Below are 23,170 nucleotides of genomic sequence, written 5' to 3'. Positions count from 1 at the left end.
GTAGTATCGTTTGGTACATTTTAGTTTCTAGTATTAAACCATTATTATTAAACGGTTGGTGTATTTGTTTTAAATTCTGGATATTACTGCATATAAAACAAAAAGAAGGCGGGTTTTTTCCTTTCTAACCGATGACCACCACAGGCCAAGTAGCAGTAAGTAGAAACTTCCCACTTATTCGGACACATACCGGTTGGGCTTTGTGTCACCGATCCCTGTTTGCTACTCCAGTTGCTTACAAAAATTTAAAATCAAAACTAAATCTAAAAAACGAATATTAAATGAAACATTATAAGTATCCTAAACAAAAATATCGCTTAAATAATACCTTAGCTAAATAATGAATGGCAAAAGTGGTATTGGGACAACAGAAACGGGTAGGTGTGTAACATTCCGTCGGAAGGGCTATCGAACCGCTCAAAGTCCATGATGAAGCAGTGGATTGATGGAAATGTGAGGGTATGTCTTTTCAAAAATCGCATTGCATATTATCATTTAGTAATGGTTGCTTCATAGTACTTTCTATGTTTACATTAACTTATAGGCCCAACAGAATTAAGATAACCTATAATTACTAGTTTGATTACCTGATCCGTATACACAATAATACGTATTGCAAAATACCACATAAATGAAATAATCGACCAATCGCCTATAATGTATGTATAGAAACACCAATTAATTGAATTTTTCGACATTTATTAATTCAGGCACGTATAATTTGTAATTGCCATATGTACAATGGCTTTAAAGTTGCACAAATGACAAAAACCATAAAATACAATTCTATCATGATAAACAATATATATATATTCCAAATTAGGGATCATAAATTCAAATTGTATGTTCGAGTATTAAATTTACATTGGAAAGCAAGAATTTCCTTTAAGCCTGCGGGTCCTTGGAAACTGGAACAAATTGCCCTCCCAGTTAGTCCAGGCTGACAGATTGAAGAACTTCAAAGATCAACTGGATACTTCCTTTGTGAAGATGAAAGAATATACAGTAATATGTGTTTCCTTGTCTACTTTTTTTTTTTTTCTCCACTGAAGAAAAAGCCTTTAGCTTCCTTGCATTATATGGCGAATACTATTGTAATTATTTTAGATATTAATCGGGATATAAACCCCCTTGGTTACCTTGCGCAAAGTCTTCTTGAATTGAGCTTTCTTAAGACAATCCGGTTGGAAATATCTTCAGCTCTCGCCACAGCTACCTCGACAGATATTGATAACAGAACACTGTTAGAGCCAAATAACAGTCTGTTCTAGTTTCCCTAGCTTTCGGCCATCATTCCTGACCCCTGAAACTGCTTCCTTAGTGCCAGGAGGACACTGTGTGACACATTAAGCCAACGTGCAACAGGACTTCTATTTCCTGGCTTCAATTCGCCAAACAGCGCTCCATCTCAAAGAATCAAATAGAGCCCCAGTTCTTCTCAAGCTATATGCAATGAAGGAACAGTGTATTTTATTTCCTATCCGTCCCGGAGGGGTACTTCTGTAAAATGCAATCCTCGCGGACCAGAAACCGAGGAATTGTTACGGACCGCTAATGTCCCCGAAAAATTCCAATTTTTCTCGTATCACAACTATTCTGCCGACCAGACTTTGAGAACCACTGATCTTGAGTCCAGTGTTTCTCAAACTAACTGTGGTGAAGGACCAGTTTCTTTTATTTCCAATCCGTCGTGGCCAGGTACTTTTGTAAAATGTAAACCTCGGGGAACGATAACTGACGAATCTTCGGGAACCGGTAAGATCTGCTACCAATTTCCAATTCGTCGCGCATCACACTTTGACTAGGACTGATCTAGACGACGATCACTTGCCAACCTGAGTACTGGAGATGCGGCTATTCGAGTGAGCCAGCCAAAAAAATTAGATTAAAGTGATATGACGGCAAGCTGTGGTAATTTGCATAATCTCTGGCATGGTGCCATGAAGAGTTTTGTAAAATCATGGTACCTAAGTACAAGTACCTGATCTTGTGCACCTTGAGATAAAAATCATATTTGTAATGGGAGCCTCTGTAACATGGTAGATCGATTTCTATTGGATACACCGCATTTGCTTACCAGGACGTCTATTACAGTAAATAAATGCCTTCGCTCACAAAAAATATTCATAAAAATTTTGTGTTCTTAAATTTGTCGAGCAATGTAGTTTTCACAGAAATGAACTTTCATTTAGGCTTCCGTCCTCCTCTACAATGATAAGTTTTGGATTATATTCAAGCCTTTTAAACGATTAATAGGGAAAAAAAACATTTTTATGACGATTCTGTTTTGTTAACTTGATTTTGGTTGGGAGCAAAATGAAATAAATATCGAATGATTAAATATATATAGCCAGCTGAGGAACTCATCTCCACTTTTCAATTTAAATTTGCTCTTTCACTATTATTTACGACGGTATTCCTTTCATTGAACCTTTTATTATCCTGGAATTTTATAGCCGCATTTCTCCAATAGGTCATGATATTTTTACTGTAGTGTATAAGATTGACTTTGTTTATTTATTTGCTTGGAATCTCTATTATGAAATGTTGATCTTGTACTAACCTTTTCTTTCATCTCTATTTGTATATACTTCAAAAAGGAATAAAGAAAATTTTCATTCACTGGCCAAAAAATTAGAAACCTTTTCCAATTGGTTTCAGTAGATAATCAAACGTAAATTATGAGATTATATATGTTGCAACATACGTTAACAAAAGTTCCTTGCTTTCAGATAAACACTGAAAGCTTTCCAGGGGCCGAATGGTCAATGCATGCTTGAGCAAATCTGATGATCATTCAGATTTTGAGAGAACTCTTGTTCTTGGAGCACGTTTAGCAAGAGTCACACTTCAGAAAACTAAAGAACTGCTTGGCGTGTCGGAAGGAATCAGCTCAAAAGAATAAAATGAGTGGAGGAGAAAAGCGGAAAGCAATCTAAAAGGAATAACTGCAAAAAAATTCGGTACTCTAAGAAAGAAACCACAAGAATTTTAAGCGAATTGTGTGTCACAACAGTTCACAAAAATCATGATGAAAATCAGGGAGCCTACGCTCCCTGAAACGGTGAAATCCATGCCACGAAGATTACAGTCCACAGTTTGGAATAAAGCTTCTATGATATTCAATACAGCTTTCAAATTTTTTTAGCTGGTGAGTGTATATATATATCTCTTTGTTGAACATGGCATATATATCACTTATTTTCTTTCTTTTTGTAGGTGTTCATACAACCCAAGCGAACCCTGTTAATGGAAAGAACAAGATTACAGAAACCTGAATCACTAGTGAAGAAACACTTTTAAAAGAACTATTAAAAACACAGTTAAGATCTCTAATAATCGAAAAATTCCATTTAATTTTAAAGAGAGATCCGAAAGGTTTCTGTGCAAATTTTTGGCAAACATTTTTACAGCCAGCTGAACCAAACATAACCGAAAAATAACTGTAGAACGCAAGTATCAACAATAAAGCATCTAACGCAAAAGTATCAACAGTTTATTAGCCAAACTATCATCTGGTTGTAATGAAATCACTTAATAAAGATCATGGGTGATCAAGGACTTTTCTACATATTTTCTTCCTTAGAAGAAACCGTTATTAACTATAAAAAAGGTAGTCAACCTCAATCATGACTTAAGCTGAAGGAATATATTTTTACATATCATAAATTTCGAAAATAACATCAAAATTTTATTCATTATGTTACCTTCTATGTTAATATACAGAAGATTACTATAAATTTATTCTAAACACAATTTTAATTTCATATATGATTGAAAAATGTAAGAGCATACAGTTTTTTTAAAAGTAAAAATTTCCTCAAATGTGTTCATAACATAGCCAAAACTTTATCCACCGAGGGTATTTCTTTTCAGCTGATCTCACACAAAGTTGTCAAGGGAATTCTAATCAGCTAAGTGGTTTTACCATATATCACTTGGAAAAAAATGGTATTACTTGTATACCTGAGTTGAGACCTTCTTTGATCTTGCAATTATGTCATAATAGAAATGATCATTTCTTGCTCACAACATCTCGCAATTGTCAAATTTATGACTACACTTGCTGTAAAACTTGTGGTAAGAAGCTGAAACAAAGAAGAACTCACAAAACACATTCTCCCTTCCTGATAAGGAGAGATTTTTAATTTGTAAAATTGGTTGGAAGATGTTTTCACAGAGAATAATCTTGAAACAGTCCCCAGAGAACGTAATAATCAGGAAAAACCTTTCAGCTATTCAATCTGTGCTCAAAAATTTTCAATAGTTGGAAGTCTTGAAAGTTATTTCAAATATCACTTTGCTGAAAAACCTTTCAGCTCTTTAACTTGTGGTATGAATGTCTCATGAATTGGATATTTCATGAAACATCTGAGTTCTTAGTGGATAGAACCTTCTGTCATTTAAGTTTCAGAGAGTGAAATGCTTAAAAATCTCCTGAGAGGTGACATTAAGGATAAACAATTCAGCTGTCCAACCAGTGAGAAGTTCTCACAAAGAGGAGACCTCAAAAGACACCTCACAATTCATAGTGGAGAAAAACCTTTCAGCTGTCCGGCATGTGAGAAGAAGTTCTTACGAAGAGAACACCTTAAAGGACACCTAAGAATTCATACAAGCGAAAAACCTTTCAGCTGTCCAACATGTGAGAAGAAGTTCTCACTGAGAGGATCACTTACAACACATCTAAGAATTCATACAGGAGAAAAACCTTTCAGCTGTCCGACATGTGAGAAGAAGTTCTTACGAAGAGAACACCTTAAAGGACACCTAAGAATTCATACAGGAGAAAAACCTTTCAGCTGTCCAACTTGTGAGAAGAAGTTCTCACTGAGAGGATCACTTACAACACACCTAAGAATTCATACAGGAGAAAAACCTTTCAGCTGTCCGACATGTGAGAAGAAGTTCTCACAAAGCGAACACCTTAGAGGACACCTAAGAATTCATACAGGAGAAAAACCTTTCAGCTGTCCAACCTGTGAGAAGAAATTCTCATGGAGAGAAGTACTTAAAAGACACCTAAGAGATCATACAGGCGAAAAACCTTTCAGCTGTCCAACATGTGAGAAGAAGTTTTCACTGAGAGGACAACTTACAACACACCTAAGAATTCATAAAGGAGAAAAACCTTTCAGCTGTCCAACATGTGAGAAGAAGTTCTCACTACAAGGATCCCTCACAAGACACCTCAGAATTCATAGTGGAGAAAAACCATTCTGCTGTCCAACCTGTGGGAAGAAGTTCTTACAGAGAGGACAACTTACAGGACACCTAAGAATTCATACAGGAGAAAAACCTTTCAGCTGTCCAACATGTGAGAAAAAGTTCTCATGCAGAGGACAACTTACAGTACACCTAAGAATTCATACAGGAGAAAAACCTTTCAGCTGTCCAACATGTGAGAAGAAGTTTTCAAAACGAGGACACCTCACACGCCACCTCAATATTCATAATGGAGAAAAACCTTTCTACTTCCCAAAACGAGAGAAGAGGTTCTCACGCAGAGGACAACTTACAGGACAACTCAGAATTCATACAGGAGAAAAACACTTGAGCTGCCCAATTTTTCATGAAACAGTTTTAAGGAAATGTGGAACTCATAAGAGATCTTTGATTTCATAATGGAGATATTATTCATCGCAGCAGCCAGTCATCAGTGCAGACAAATATATCTCAAACCATCTCATTTTGCATGGAACAGTGAAATCCTTCCGCCGGTTTTCATCGCTAGAAGGCTCCAAGAAAAAAAGATTCTTATAAAAACTGCACATCATTAGTTACAATAAGAAACATTTTACCCGTAGGAAACATTAAAAAAAGACCTAATAATAATGAACTCCTAGGTTTTCAACCAGTTCAAAATGTACGATCAAAATAAATATGCATGTAGCAAATGTGTTGCAAGGAATTCCTTTTGATAAATGAAATGCATTGAATAAAAACAGAAATAACACATATATATATATTGTACATGAATTTTTTGTCAATGCTTCCTTTACATACAAACAAATTAATGAGTTGTAATCTCAATATTTCTGATCAATTTCTTTTTAAAAATAACATTCCGTTACACATATTTTAGTTATTTATTCATTCGGATAATTCACTTAATCTTTTATTAAAATCAAATTAAAACCATTAGTGTTTCATGCTGGCCTATGAATTTTCCTATATAAATTCTTGTCTGGCTCAACCACCAATATATGTATATTCATGTACATACATGTAGCGCAATTATAAACCTCCCTATCGCTGAAAGCAATTGTTCAATAAGTTGTGCACAGAACACCATATGTCCCTTTTGTCAGCTGTCTGTACCGCATAAAGAACTTTACTGTCTGCTTGTATCCTAATTTTTAAATGGCTTTCTTCTGTCATTTTAATTCCTCGGTATTCTTCATTATTTTCTCCACTCCAAATGTACATGCTATTTTTTAAATAAAATAGTGACACCCAAATTTTGGAAGTGTTTTTTGGTGCCCTGCATCATCTGCCAATTTTTTGCCAGCGCACACTGTTTCCATGACTCCTCGTTTGAGATTTTTTTATGTACTGTATACCGGACAAAAAATTAGAAATTTTTGCAAATGGCACAACCAGGTAATTAAGCATGTGTTTTGCAAATATAATTTGTCATCTGGAAAGATCAAGAATCACTTACTATCAGATATTGTGTGAGCTTTCCTGTAACATTTAGTCATGCCTGGGTTAGAGTATAGTTTCAGGCTTAGTGCTCCAAATTTTAAAATTTTTACGTTATTTCGAAAGCAATCTATTGTTCCTTTGCATGTCACAGCAAGGCTTATATATATCTCTAGACCAGTGGCGGATTTCCTCACAGGCGCGCCTGGGGCCTCTTAAATCGAGGGGGCCGCAAATCTCAGGTCTCAAAAAAAATAATAAAATTGTTTCATTCGGAATTTTTACACTCATCTTTATTATCGTTACTGAGTAAAACTATAATTTAAGATGAGAAGTTAGTAAACTCTTATGCGAATATCCCCACATATATGAAATATCTATGCGAACTAAGCGTACCTGAAGCAGAATACATATCATTAATGCTAGATTTTATGTATAAATGTTGATTTGGGAAGGATGGTAGTTGTGTCAATTTTTCCTTTAAACATTTGTTAAAATATGTATGAAAAAATTGCGCAACCAAAATGATAAAAATCGCAACACCAAATCAAGAGCACGTGCTACAGTTAAAACGTGCGCATAGAATGCACACCGTAGTGGTAACGAAAATATTTAGAGGGGGGCTCAAAATTGAATTGCGCCTGGGGCCTCTCAAGTGCTAAATCCGCCACGGCTCTAGATACTAATATCGTGCAGTTCTGCACCTTCTATGGTACCTAATTTTCTTCAAGTTGTATTGCTCAATCGCCCTCTTCTTCAGTGATTGCCATTTTGCCGACGCCACATCTCGTAGTTACTATTGCCGCTGTCAATGTGAGTGAGTGGTGTTATCAGCCGCCCCTTTACCCTACCTCAGAGTAAAGAGTTTCAGTTACTCGAATTCTTTCAATATGGTTCACGATAATTTGTGGAGTTCTTTGTACAGTAAAAGTTTAGATGAACTGGTTTTCTTTTTATGGAGTAGATATAGTTCAATAGTTCTCTATAGTAGCAATAGTTCTCGCAGATAGTGGGTACTCCATAATTTAATATGTATTGTCAAACCTGTGAAGGAAACTAAAAGGGCTACTACTCGGAGCTCATCTGCAAACGCCTTTGAGCGTTGCGCTTTAACCTGCATAATTTTTAGGTAATATTCACTTGATCGGGCATTGTACATTAGCTGAGAAAATTTTGAATTATTCATGTATTGTCCTTTGTCTTGCGAGATCGACTGCACGCATATATTCTGAAAAACTAAATTATTAGGACCCTTATTCCTTCGTTTGATATTAATGCCCCTATTTCTTCGTTTGATATTAATGCCCCTATTTTTTCGTTTGATATTAATGCCCCTAGTAGTTTCTTCTTTTTTGTGACATTCTGCAAAAATATGCCCGCCTCTAGTACAATGTCCAGATGAGTCTGTTTTATGAGAACAGAATTGAGTCAGGTGTCTGTAAGTTGTGCATCTGAAGCACCTAGTAGCTGCAGTAAAAAGTCTATATTTAAGGGCGGAAAAGCTCAAGGATATTGTGTCATATTTTAAGATGTGTTTCAGGATTCTAGGCGAGAAGCCTATGGCCCAGTTAATGACCTTGTTCTTTTTACCTGAACTAAATCGAAAAGTTGTCTCCTTGAATTTCTTCAGTGAAGCTATAATCCCTAACGTTCTTCTGAAAAAGATCCTCTACGATTTCTTCTTTGTACATCTCTTTCGGAAGTCATATATTAAAATCATTGGATACGAAAATCTTGGCTTATCTGATTCAGGCCCGCTTCATTAAATGATGTAGGGTTTTTATTTTGTCTAAATCTTCCATATTTGTGGTTTCTATCAGAACATCCTTGTTTTGTAAAATCCTAACACATGTTTATGTTCAATCTTGATATGTTTATGTTCAAACCGTAAAGAATTGGTAATTATGTCTTTCACCACAGAACTAGAAGTAAGGTCAGAACTTTCAATACGCCCAAAGATGGCCCACGTTGGGGAGAAACTTGCGACACCTCGGTACCCGTTAAGGTTCTTACGATTTCTGTGTTGGGAAGATGTTGCCCCAACAGGGACCCTGTCCTGTGTAGTTCGCAGAATAGTAAGATGTCCACTATATCGTTGTTTTAACATATCAGTTGGACGAACTGTTGGAGAAGAGCTACTTGACATAAGCTGGTCAAAAGGATTGGCTCTAATTGACATTTCCTCTGCTTTCGCTTTTAATTTTTAGTTTTTCTATTAGCAACGTTGTAGTTATAGTTTTCAGGTAGGTCCAATAAGCAAACCATGAATATAATTAGAGGCCATTTTATTGACCTTACTGGACTCTGCTGCCATAAATTTACTTAACCTTCTTTTAAGTTTATTCATAATGTCATGAACGGTCGAGCCTTCCACCTGATGGTCCAAGGTGAACTGCATTTGAGAATGAAGACTAGAATTTACGTCCACCATTCCTGTGTTAGTTTCTGGAGGAAGGGAAGACACTTCATTATCGTTATTTACATTTACGGAATTTTCTCTCTCATTATCAGTTCCACCAGAATCAGAACTAAGAATTTGCTGCGTGAGTGGACAGACTTAGTACCCTCCTCTACAGAAGATTGATCTATCCTAATCAGAGTAACTTTAGCATTCTTACATTTCTCTGGGCAGTATGAGGTTGGGAGGTCTGACTAGACTGACTCAATCTGAAGCTGAAAGGGAAGGATAATTCTCCACTAAACTATCATGTTCTTCTGAAGACGAGTTTGTAACGTCTTTATCATCTTGTTTACCTGACTTGCCATTTTCGGCTCCATAGTCTGCATGTTTGTGAATGTTTCGAAATTTATATACGCACACACAAGACTTAAAGTCGGAGGGTAATACACTTGTTCAATAATCCTGGAAGAAATTGTCTTTATTTGTAGAAATTTCTTCAATGTCCAGAAAGGAACTGGTTCGAGGAATTCCTCCAAGTCTTCTTATAGACACGAGTAGCACTAAATTATATATTCGGGACCTATCTCACAGTATCTATCTAGATAAACAGAATTTTATGCTTGTGGCCGATTTTTCAAAGGTGGGACTATATTGAACTCTATTTAAGAAAAAGTCAAAATTTTGATTTTTATATCTGCAAATGCAGACACCAGGGGAGTCACAAAAATATAAATAAAATAAGAAATTGTAGGCGGGTGGTAAAGTCCCAAGCAACATTCCTGAATGACCAATAGGAAGCTTGCTAGAAGAACATAAAGTATTGCCCAAAACAAGCCCAACTTTTATATATTCTCTATATATTGATCTAACTAATTTCCATTCCTTCTATGATTTAGGAAATAAGTACACATGTAGCCAGAGGGCTGTCATCACAATATGATAGTTGTCAATTCCTAAGTTTCCGCCTTATATTGGTGGCAAATGTTTGCGATGAAGACGAAGGAGTTGCTTCTATAGAAAAACTGTTCAAAAGCACTCCAAACAAAAAAATCAATTTCTTATATTAGGGCCACCATTATTTCGGATATAGACCTAAATATGAATTTTGTCTGTAAATTGCATGTGTTCTCTGGTCGATTTGCCTGTTTTACTGGACAAAACATCTCCAAGTTCTGGTGACAAACCTTGCTATCTACGCCTGAGACCGACTAACTCAGCCACGGAGTGAAAAAAACCCATTTAAGTTCAGTTCTTCGCGTCATCGAAGGGATTAGAACCCAGGCTGCTTCCTTCCTTGTGTGGGGGGGACGCTGAGGATACCACTGTGCTACTGGCACTGACTATATACATAGCACTAATACTGTCTGAAGCAACTAATGAATGGGCAACCATGTTTGAACATATACACTGGTGTTCAAAGAAAGTGAATCACTCCTTGATTGTAATTGTCGTCCGAATAACGTAAGTATATTGCAATATTTCTTACAGATTGCATCAGATAAGATTGACACGCGTAGGTGATGATCTAATATTCCACAAGCTCTTTCTTCCAGCTACATAAGCACGCTTTGCAATAGTTGCAGTCTTTCTTTGCTTGTGTCAGGATGGCGAGTTACGTGTAGTTGACCCAAAAAAGAAAGAGTGCTATTTTTGCTTTACGTGAGAAAGGATGTTCTTTCCTGTGTAAGTTTGATACAAACATAAATTAAAATAATTATGAATATACAAAACCTTAAATATTGCACTGCTTACATTAAGAAAGGACTGGAGAAAATGTTCGCTCACTGGACAGAAAATTAGAACCCTTTTGCAATTGGAAATAATAGATAATTTATTTAATGTAGGTAGTGGGAATTAAAGTTACCACATATTATGATCACACGTACTTTGTTTTCAGTTAAATACTGGATGCGTTCCTGAAGCTCCATAGTCGATCCGTGCGTGGAGAACTCACCACGCAGAAAAGTCTCGTTGATGAGGTGAGGAATTTTATGGGCATTATTCCAAACGTGGCTGAGTTAGTCCGCCTCCAGAGAGCGTATTCGGCGAGTAAAACATAAAATTGACCACGGAAAATGCAATTTACATACAGAACAATATGGTGTTAGTTGCTGATTCTCCTAAAACTTACTACAACAACAAGCATGGGGAAAACAGGTGAAATTTCCGATTTTCATAAATCTATTGTCCTTAGAGCACGTTTCACTGGAAGGCAGAATTGAGAAACCTAGGGAATAACTGGAGAGCCTGTAGCAATCATCTTAAAAGTATACACAGAGAGGAAGACAAAATTTGAATGCAACTGCAAAAGGAAGACTTGTGGCAGAAATTTAAATCTATTAGACGATAGATTCATAGACAATAACTGCTGTCTAGGTGATAGACAACTTAGAGATTGAAAGCGAATTGTGAGTCAGAATAGAAGGTAAAGTTTACTGTCGGTATGGACTGCCGAGCGATAGCCTCCAACATATATCTAGGGCAATTTTCCAGTGTTTTGCTAGGAGGATTATTAGCTTTTCAAAACTCATTCTCCGCTCGCAACATCACTGCAACTTTCGCTAGCAGAGTTACTGTTATCCCCACTTGAAATGCACTGCTTTCTTCTCATCACTTGGTGACTGCTTGGCACGCTCCTACCTCCATATGGTGGGGTACGTGACCTGGGAGAAGAAAGCCTCTCTCTCAGAGCTAAAAGGCGCAACCATGTATTATGATAAATATGCACAACTGGAGCAAACAGACTCAATACTGACTGACACACGCAGAATCGATCATAACCTCAATTTTCTAAAAATAATCAGAACCAACATCTTTACTGATAATGCATGGCCTTGTGGGCAGCAGAGTTCGTACGGTTACCATCCTGTCCATAATGGGTGGGACCTAATTTCGAGTAACGTTGAGAATTTTATGGGCACTTTTTACAACCCGTTTGACTAATTCGCTCTAAGTCAAGGGTATCGCTGCTTTTTCTCCAGGAAATTTGGGGATTTTCACCAGCAAACAGAAAATCTCTCGCGGAAAACATTTAATTTATACGCAGAAACATGGGCTGAGTTTGAGTTCTCTTCCCTTGAACTTTACACATTTTCGTAACCATCGTACCCTCGCATTAAATGCTTTTTCCAAGCCGTTTTTCGAAAGACTGTGAAGTGCAGCCGTTGTTGCTCTTTTAGCATCACTGTGTCGACCGCAAAACGCTTGACTTTCAGAGTTTTCTCCAGACGTGGAAACAGGAAGAAATCACACAAAGTGATTTCTCGTGACTTCGATCAACTCCGATGAATAAGGGGAATGTGATAAAACTGCAGTGCGTATGGCAGTGATCACTGCCTGCACAATATTAACTGTGTTGTGCATGGCATTGTCTTGATGGGGAAATCATTTCACACAGAAATTTCGGTCACACCGGAATATGGATGTCCTACCTAGACACTCATTACCATACGCTTCATTCATCTCTTTTAACTGTTTTCAAAGCATTTAAACTCCGGCTGATACGATATGGAATCACCTATCATGTTCAATCTGTATGTCCCACATGATACTTGTTTCAAAATAATCGTCAGTGTCACACAGCTAAAACAACTCTTCACAAAACAGTAGACAAGTATTGGCATCCGCACAAAGAGTGCGCTTAGCAGCGATCATGGGGAACACCTCTAGTAGCAATTATGGAAAGATTGGTACGGAAACAAAATCCTGCAACAGTCAACGAATTAAATGATCATCCGCCGTACAATCCAACACTGTGCCCGGAAAACTGCTGTAGGTGCATTTAGAAAATCCCCTATTTAGAGTCCATGTATAGATAAATTAACCGCACTTCACCTTAGAGGGAAAATGCTACTTCTGGATTAAATTTCAAAGTTTTCCAGCAGCCCTCCCATTGGATAGTTGCTCTTCAAACCTGAATAAGTAGCATTCTATATTAGCAATTCGACTGAGAATAGGCCCTCTGATATAATAATAAAGGATTTGCTACAAACCTGGTACATCAACTCTGACAATATATTTCAAGATACCGATGTACGTGGTCTGAAATTCTCCTTCACTGTGATACTTGTTTTCAGCAATGGGGAAAGAAATCTCTGGCACGTGAAAATATTAAACAACTAGATAAACTGCATGCTCTAATTAATTCTTAGTGCTGCCTAATACAGTTGACAACCCTGGTTGGTGGAGAATAAGTAACAATAGTATTATCCATTGGTGAAACGTTACTTATTCGAGGTACTGCAATAAGTGGTATCTCGTTGGTAAGATAGTCAAATTATGAGATACATACAATAAATGATATTAAGAAGAGCATCCAGGGCGAGGGAAAATTTCTTCAAGCAGGAATTTGGTGAAAGCAAGAAGATGCTCAGCAAACAGTTTGAAGAAACGTTTAATAACTTCCACTTCAATGAGGTCCATATCAGGACCCTGCTATTATGAATTTTGTTGACAGCTCAATGGAGATCTTCCATTGAAAATGGTTCCTCTTGAATATCGCTAACACAACCACAAACTAACCGATCAGTACTGTCAAAATGTTCCACCTCATCCATATGAAGGTGAGATCCACTGACGAGGTGATCAAGTATGACATTAATACTGCCGACGCAATCTACAGTTTCAGAGTCCCAACAACGCAAAAACTTATCACATTCCGAGATGACCTTAATTTGTGCACAACTTATAACAATACCTCATAGATCCTCATTATCCAGCTGCTTGCACTACTTTTTTTCCATGCATAAAAATTTCCAATTAACTATCAAGCAGGTATATTTTCTTTTGATCAATTCAAACCCAGTTGTAAACCTAACAGTTCTTGATTATCCTACAATTTCTGACGTTGGAACTTCTTACGAACCCTGTTGACCTCTCTCCGGGGATCAATAAGATCAGAAGATCACCATTGCACTAGAGCACTGCTTTGCTTTAAATTCATTGACTCCCTCGAGGCATCAAATAACTTCTCTTGTAATAACTGAAACTAATCAAATGCATTAATGCTATCCAAATCAGCTAACGACATTTCACCAAATATTGTTCTAACAAATTTCTCAAACTTACCCCAGCAGTGCGCTTAATAACAAATCTTCGAAGTTGTAACAAATGAGGCTCAATAAATCTGCTCATAGCAGAGCCTCAGTTGAAAGTGATCGCTGTTAATCCAATCAAGTTTAACTTGCCAATTAGATAGGAAATTGAAGGCCGTACTATTAGCTAATGTTACATCTATGTTACACTCACCATTAATTCCTTAAACCTGAATGACATCAATCCAATAAAGAACCTTGTTCTTTTATCAAGGAACTTTTCAACTTTACGGGATATTTCCAAGATCCAGTTAATTCCATTATTGTTTTCATTATAAGAAAGTATTTTCACCTGATCACTGATATTATCTCTGCATAGACTCATATGTATAAGGTTTCTTTCATATAACTCATTAAATTGATATTCTTTATTTATGTCCTTGATTACATCATACAATAATATTTTTTTTAAACCAGGTTTCTTAAGCTTGGTGATATTCAATCTCAATTTCTTTATGAGGTCATTTTTCCTAATATCTTCAAGCTCCTTGTCAGACTGAGACTCAGTCGCAATGCCCTTGTCAAGTAGTCTTCGCATTCTCCTAATTAGTACCTTTTTGAGCGAATTTTCGATGAATTTGGAGACCGCCTTTTGTACATCCATGCTAGAGTTAAGTTTAGACTCTTGCTCAGTCTTCATCAGAAGGACATTATTAGAACTGACATTATTTTCAAGCCCATTATTCTGCTTTGCATAGCTGTCATAAGTAGTTATGCTTTCCTTCCAATTTTCATTTATAACAACCTCGCTGTTTAGCTTGCCAGTAAATATCAAACCTGTAATTATTGCTATGTATTCAGTTAGTGACCGCTCTAAACATCTATTCTCAATTTCAAAGACAAACTTTCAAGATAACCCCATCTAACTAATATTTGAGTGTAAGTTGTTGACACCATGTTCTTTAGCAAATAAAAATTGTTCTAACTTTCTTCTCGGACATGTTAAGATAACATGGATTGTTTCATTATGGATATCGCTAAATGCTTATTTTAGTTATTCAGTCCATCTCTATCAGACAACTGTGAATCTATGAAATGTGGTGCATGATCCAGTTCGTTTTCCACTAAATCTAATTATGTCAATGTTGAGAGAATTATTAAAATTGTCAACTGGATTCGTATGTTTACTGTCAATATTTAAGTCCATTTCGATATTCCTGTTGACTTTATCATTATCCTTAAATACATCTGCTTCATTTAATACATTAGTCAGTGTTTTCTTATATTTATTGCTCCTCCTTTCTCTCCTTCTGAAAATAGGAGATTTTCTCTTAACCGAATGAGGAGTGCCCACAGAATTATCTCCTTCGTCACGATAAACCCGTCTACCACTTCTTGTCATAACATAATTATCAGGGTTTCTTCTTCTGGAGGAAGCAGATCTGTCGACATCCAAGTCACATTCCAAGACCCTGCCAGAAACAGCCATAGCCCAATCAACACAGCATTGTTCAAAAGAAGGAGGGTCATGTTGCTTAATCTCTCAAATTCGTCCCCTTCAGTCTTTAGCTTATTACCTTGCTTTAATACTTTCTTTCAATATCTTAGGGGAACCCTTAATATCAGAATTTCAATATCCGTCACTGACTTCCACAGGTTCGTTAAAAAAAAAAAAAAAAAAAAACATTCACAATATTTCCCTCATCATTCCTTACAAAAGGCTTAATCTTGGAGCGCTCTTGACAGATAGGAGAGAAGGAAAGTAGGGTTATGCTGTTAGCTAAGAAACAACTAAAGCAATTCATCCAGTTGACATGGGTGGCAAGTGCAATGTAGAGTGAGTTTGGTATGACATTAGCACTGGGGTAACAAAATTAAAAATAACATTGTGTTAATCATCAGAGCCTAACGACTCTGATGATTATAGCGAACTACTGTACAGAGAAGTCGAGTGGGCCAGTAAATGAAAATATGTGGTAATGTGGAATTTAACTTTCAACATATTGACTAAAACTTGTGGTTTGTTCACTCGCACACTAGCAACACCATTTTGAATTTATTGGATGACTGTTCTCTACAGCAGCATATTCCAGAAGAAACCAGAGGGAGTAAACCTCTTGATCTGATAATCAGCATTGATTATCCATGCTTTAAGAATCTGTAGATAAAGGAGCCACTAGGTGGAAGTGATCACAGTGTAATGATATGCTATTTAATTGAAGATATAATTACCATCCACGAGGAGGAAATGGGAAGGTTTTATACTTTCGTAAAGGTGACAATGGCGATCTCACTCACTTTTAAATGCTATACGGTGGCACCAACTGATGATGTTACCAACTGTAAATTCTAAATGGGAGGCATTGAAGGAATTAATCTTGGAAAATGCTAGTCTTTTCGTACCACGTAAGAAATACTCTTCAAGATTTAGATCTAAATGTGACGTCAGAAGATGTAATGAGATTAACAGCAGACAAGTTCCCCAGGAATCGGCTTAGATCCCATTGTTGTTTTCAATATTGGTCACTAATATTGATGGAGGTATATCAGCCTTAATGTCCAAGTTTACCAATGATACACAGTTTGAAAAGGTTGTTAATGATAGTAGTGGCAGTACGCTACTGCAACTGGATCCAGAAATGTCGGGTAGACGGACTGAGAAGTGGCAACTGAAGAGTAACTTTGAGAAATGCGAAGTACTGTATATGGGAAGCAGTAACCCCAGGGTAAAGTACCAAATGTGCGGTAGTACACTCAGGGTAGTGAAGAATGAAAAAGACCTGGGGTAATTGTTCAGACAGATATGAAATTTTCTGAACAGTGCAGACAGACTGCCAGAGCAGCTCATGAGGTCTTGTATAGGAATTTTGCTAGCAGGGATAAGGGGGTAATTAATTCTTTGTATGTGGCAACACTTAGACTACACCTTGACTACTACATACAGGTTTGGACCCTTCGTTTCGGAAGGATGCAGAGCCTCTGTATCGAGAACAGAGAAAACAACGAGATTGGTGGGGAGAACAAATGAGTGCTTATAAGAAGGACGGCTTCAGTTGTGCGAATTGCGGTGTGTCATGATTAGGCAATGTGATTGAGGGGTATAAGAATTTGAACGGTTTTAGTATGCTCATTGCTTATGGGATCTTTCCCCTTGCTGAGATTACGCACATGAGAAGACATGAATTCAAATGAAGAAATATATTTGCATAACAGATGTGCGGAAATTTTCGTGTACCCAGCGGGTGGTTCATTGCTGGAACAAACATCTATATGTCGTATTTTTGTACGTAATGTATGAGCGAAAAGGGAGGGGGTATTTTATTTATTTTTTTTTTCACGGCCCAATTATGGTTTGCCTCTTTCACTTTTGTTTATGTCAGAGTAATCATATCAATCTTTCCGTTTTTCGTTTGACGTTTGTTGTGATAGCCAATTTGAAGAGAGGCAATTAACAGTAATTTCATCGCACCCTCCACTTCGCCCTATAAGTGTTTTCCTCTTGATCAGAGCTGTTTGAACGTATGAATGGGCCCTCAGGCAAACCTCTATTCCTGTTTCTACCGAATAATTTTCAATATAAAGAAATTTTCAATTTTCAATAAAAAGAAAAACTAAATTTTATCAGAGATTTTCGGAAAGTTATTTCGTCTACTCATTTGTATTGTGTCTGTAAATTGCGTGTGTTCTCTGGTCAATTTGCTGGACGAAAAACCCCGCGTTCCGGAGAAAAAACTTTGTTTTTTCGACTGAGACCGTCTAACTCAGCCACGGTGTGGAAAATGACTAAACAAATTTTCATCGTGGGATGACGCGATGAAAATTTTGTGGGCATTTTTGCACAGGTTCGAATCTCATCGATATAGGATTCGAAACTGTGCAGTTTCCAACTGGTGTGGAGAGAACGGTGACGATATCACTGTGCTACCGAATATTTTTGCCGAATTGTTTACCTTAAAGAGATTAACCTCCCCTTCCTTTGCAGCCGCAGCAAAGGCCAAACGAAGGCGCATCTTAATTAAAATGGCTCCTGCCGTTTGATCAGAGCAAAATATATGCTGTAATTTACAGAAATCCCTTTATAGGAAGAAACTTCAACTTTCCCCTTTCTCCCTGTCTGATGCCAATCCTGGACACGTTCATCCCGCCTTTAAAATAGTTCACATTACCTCGAGGGGGAGGGAATAAACAAGTCACGTGACACCCACCAATGCCAAGGTCCACCAGTGCTGGAAAAGGACACAGTGGGAGAAGTAGTGTTTGTTTACAGGCAACTAGACAAAGGGGTTCAGTTTCTCACGAAAGAGTGCACTTCACAACTGATTTGTTTCACTTCTGCTGCCTTTGCAATGGCATTTCTTGCGATTAATCAGTGAATTTATTGATGGAACACTTTTCTGATTTGAATTTTATGTATGGATTCCACATTGCTGTTGATGGATATGAAAGGTAAGAATTTTACAGTTAATGGAATGGAATAGTGAGTTGATGAGTACAAGTAAATAGAAATGACGAAGTCGAATTTATTTTTTATAATTATTTTCAAACTGAATGGTCTTGAAAAGGGTCAGGACCCCTACTAACGGGAACAGTTATTCACACACCCGGCTTTCCGAGTGGAAACGATCATTTTCTTTCCTCTACATGATCTTTAAACTGTTCTAAATCCCCAGGTTTTCAAATTCCCAAACTCTTAGTGAAATACTATACGAGTGAGCGGAAATTTTATTTCTATCCCGCTTCTCCTCGTTCTGCCTACTTACTCATACCCCCCCCCCCACATTTTTGAAATAAGTCGATGGAATATACTGGGGTTATATACACGGACTTCGACACGTGTTCGCTTCCCCTTTGAAGACAATATAAATGAACCCCACCCCCATGAAGCTTGGGGTATTCTTCCCCCATTATACTTTCGCCATGCATGGATTTAGAGTTAAGCTTGTTTATATTCCTTTGTCTTGTTGCAGGGTTCTTCCATCTTTTAAGCAGATCTTTGAAATAATTTCTTTTTATTTTGATTACGTCTTATATGGTTGCAGTTATTCCGAAAAATATCCGAAGTAAAAGAAATCCAGACTTAAAACATAATATTTCTAAATTTTAATATTTCTTAATATCTTATTTATTATTTTTATTAGGCTAACATGTAGGTTACTGCAAATGCATCATTTTAACATAGCTTTTATACCAAAGTAGTTAAATTAATTAATTAAATTGGCATCGTTTTGGTTATATCTCATATTGTGAATGCCTTCTCCACAAGTTGCCATGGTATTGTACTGTCTCGAATAAATAACACTTCACTATCGAAAACTATCGTTATTTATTCTCAGCGGATACCACCACCCAGACGGCACCGTTTCAAAACTTGTTGGCCCCTCTTCAGGTGGGCAGATACCCTGGTGTTGCAATAGTGTTGCAATACTTTATTTTTATTAGGTTAAATTCTAAATGAGTACAGAGATTCTCTGCAAGAGAAAAACACAAGAATTTAACATTTGTCCGATTTTACGAAAAATAACGGGTCTCCATCACACAAGTTCAGCCCAATATGTCTAGAAAAGTTTGGACAAAAGGATTCTGATAATATTTTTATACAACTTCAATTGAAATGAGGCGATTTCTGTCCTTGATCTTTACGATACAAGAAAAAGCTTGCTCACACATGAAAAAGTTGAAAAGTGCAACAAAATTCATTGAATTCGGACAAATGGCGGATACTCAACTTTCAAAGAAATCCAGAACTTGTCTAGTGGATGATCAGTAAAACTCAAGATGAGATTTAGTGTACAATCAGACTGCGGCTCACGAGGTTTTTCCTCTTCTCTCAAAGTCAAATCCTCAGTGTGAGCAAGATTCAGAGAAAGGATCCCTCGCTTGTGTTGAAAGGGAGGGAAAATACTGTTATTTTTTTTCTACAGTTTTTCCGGGTGTTTTTTAATAAGGCTCGAGACTTGCTGATATCCTTTCTCACTCTCAAGCTCAAGCAGCAAGCAGTGGAAACAACAAGATTTTCTAAAGATTCATTTTCCTTGTAAATCCAAGAATCTTGTTACTTGAAGTAAAAACATTTTTTCCTGGGCCATGCAGAGACTTGTATAGCTGGTTCATGTGATGAAAAATGTTTGCTAATTAGGCTAGTTTTTTCAGCCATTCTTCATCTTCAATCACTTAGCAAAATGTGGCCTACAATTTTCTTGAAAGTACGCCTGCAATCAGTGATTTAGCACTTGAGAGGCCCCAGGCGCAATTCAATTTTGAGGCCGCCCCTCTAAATATTTTCGGCACCACTACAGTGTGCATCATTCTACGCAAACGTTTTTACTATCGCACGCGCTTTAGATTTGTTGTTGCGGTTTTAATCAGTTTGGTTGCTCAATTCTTTCATACATATTTTAACTACTGTTTAAATGAAAAAATGGCACAACTAAGCATTAATGATAATACGTATTCTACTTCAGATTCACTTAGTTCGCAGATATTTCATATAATATGTAGGAATATCCGCTTAAGAGTTTACTAACGTCTCGTGTTAAATTATAGTTTTATTCAGTAACGGTAATAATGACGAGTTTAAAAATTAAAAATGAAACAATTTTATTTTTTTTGAGACCTGAGATTTGAGGCCCCCCCTATTTAAGAGGCCCCAGCGCGCGCCTCGTGCGCCTGTGCGGAAATCCGCCACTGCCTGCAATTCACTTTTCAGCTGAAACACCCTGTGGAGAACTCTTCCTCTGCTAAGCCACCGGATTTCTGTTTGTAGCTGGAGATTAATGTTCTCTTTGTTCTGGTTCTCGCACCGTTTTTTAAACATTCTCGAGTGAACTGCTTTTTGTTTAATAAAGTTAACCATTTTTGTAGCATCATTCAGAACTTATTTTCATTATTTCTCCAAGATTTTTTGACACCAGCACCTCCATATGAAGAAAGCAGTGTTTTGTGACAATGTCAGCATTTCTTTTTTTACAAGAGAGGCGAAACCTCATATGGAGCCAACCACTGATGGGGCACCAATAGTTCAGATGCCAATGCAGTTTCTCCAAGACAGACCTTTTGTTTCCAGATATGAAGACAAAACATTAAATAAATCTTGGTCTTTGCTTCTTTCGGGCAGTTCTTTGCAGCAGAAAACGTTTTCTTGAATTTCACCATCATTTACAAATGCTACAGCATGATGTTTACAGGTTAAACCTGTTGTTTCATCAACCTGGATAGAGAAGCTATTGTTTTTCAGTTTATTACACAAAACCTCTTCAGCATCATGTGATATATCATCCATACGTCGAATTATCGTTCTGCTTTAGAGTGGAACCTTTTCAAATTCTCGTACTACATCTTGTCATAGCATTTTACTCACTATTATTTTACATGCTGGCATTCTTAGGTTCTCCCCAACTGTGTGACTTCCTTTTCTGGGTAATAAGTTCTTCTACTAAATAACTTCGCTTCTTCAACCGTTTCACTGAACGTGACATTTTTAACAAAAGCTTTTTTCTGTTTGTTTTGAGATTCCAATAGCCGTTTAAACGAGTTGTTTGTTTGTTTGTTATTTGGTCTTTAGGAGCATTAGCAACTAAGGCCATATTGCTCCGGGGATATGCGGTGGTCATTCCCTGACCTTTCCGCATCCTCCGTATTTGGTGGTGACGGGCTCGAACCCCGGTCTAAACAAGAAGCGTGTGCAACGCACTGCTGCTCCTTCCCACCTGGCTACGGAGGTGCTTTTAAACGAATTAGCACTTTGGTTGTCAAATGGCTATGTTTTGTTATTAAGCGTCTTTTCAATTTCACTGGAACCATTTCTGCTTTTGTAAATCATTTACCACAGACGACGCAAAATAAATAGGACAACTTTGATTACCAGCCGATATAAAACCCATTGATAAGTAACTTTCATCGTAAAGACGGACGTCTTCGCACAGCAGAATACCCAAACAACCTTTACTGGCTGTTCAGAAGCTACTTCTCACAATGCACAATAATAGTTAAGTCAAAATACCGCCAAGTCCTTAACCCCTATTTATTTAATTTTAATTTTATTGGTCTATATTTTTTTCACCACGGGGATTTTTATATATTTATTTATTATTAATTTTTTTTTCTCTCTCTCTGGAGTGGGCCCACAGAGAAATCTGGCCCGCCTTTTGGCAACATCAAGTGGGTCAGAGTCTCGTATCGCGACAGTACGTGCTGCATTGGGACTGGCCCACCTTCTTTCTTCGTACTCGTGGTGTGCACGAGTACTAAGAATCATCAGTCCAGGTGATTGATGCTTCTGGGTAGCCAAGGGACAGAACATAACAACAGAACACATATAATACACAGAAACCTATATTACTCACTTTTCTGGGCCTTTTACCGTGGTACTGTTCTTCACAGAGATAGAAAGCCGAGATGACTCATGTTCTAGGAGCCGCCCCTTACAAAAACATATGTCCATGATATACGACGCATAAATATATATACACTGTCCCACCATTAATATCGGGACACTTGCCTTTAGACAAAAAAAAAAGAGCTTTTATTGTGTCATTTGATAGGTTGTGCTAAAAATCTTTTGCTTTAATGAGGGGCTTCAGGCCTCGCGGCATACTCTCAACTAGCATTTTATAAATGTCAGGTGAAGACGCAGCCACCAATTCGGCCTTGTTCTTTGGACGATCTCGAAGTGCAGATAGCCGACTACCCAATACATCCCAAAGAGGATCGATAGGGTTCATATCAGTATTCTGGGCTAGCCAATCCAACCTTTCCACGCCCATGTCCTCAAACCACTCTGTTACGACCTGAGCAGTATGGCATGGCGCGAGGCCTTGCTGATACAAGTTATGGTTCTTCCCCGAAATATTGTCATAATGTTGGAAGTGCATAATTTTCCAGATGCCCTGGTATTGCATATCATTCATGGTTTTATTGATAACGACTAATGGGCCAAGCCATACCATGAAATTGTATCCACCACACTTCATTGTTGGCTGATACAATCAGGAAGGCACTATTCCACTGGAATTCGCCACACCTAGGAACGGCCATCAGACTGGCAGAGTGCAAACTTCGACTCGTCTGTCCATAGGATTTTTCCACTGGTCTA

The 23,170-nt window shown here is 37.5% G+C and overlaps 1 protein-coding gene across 1 annotated transcript in view; it reads left to right on the top strand.

Moving 5' to 3' along the window:
• Nucleotides 1-23,170, top strand: part of LOC150079718 (uncharacterized) — a 45,453-nt gene that overhangs the window by 11,681 nt on the left and 10,602 nt on the right. The window contains exons 2-3 of the mRNA XM_090383184.1: nucleotides 4,635-5,382; nucleotides 19,218-19,225. Coding sequence (XP_090239310.1) covers nucleotides 4,635-5,382; nucleotides 19,218-19,225 — 756 coding nt within the window. The remainder of the gene's footprint in view (nucleotides 1-4,634; nucleotides 5,383-19,217; nucleotides 19,226-23,170) is intronic.

Source organism: Mastigoproctus giganteus, chromosome 10 (genome assembly GCF_048544385.1).
Source record: "Mastigoproctus giganteus isolate SK-2022 chromosome 10, ASM4854438v1, whole genome shotgun sequence".
Lineage (NCBI taxonomy): Eukaryota > Metazoa > Arthropoda > Arachnida > Uropygi > Thelyphonidae > Mastigoproctus > Mastigoproctus giganteus.
The sequence above is the reverse complement of the archived record's forward strand: the minus strand, read 5'-3'. Positions and strand labels throughout refer to the sequence as shown.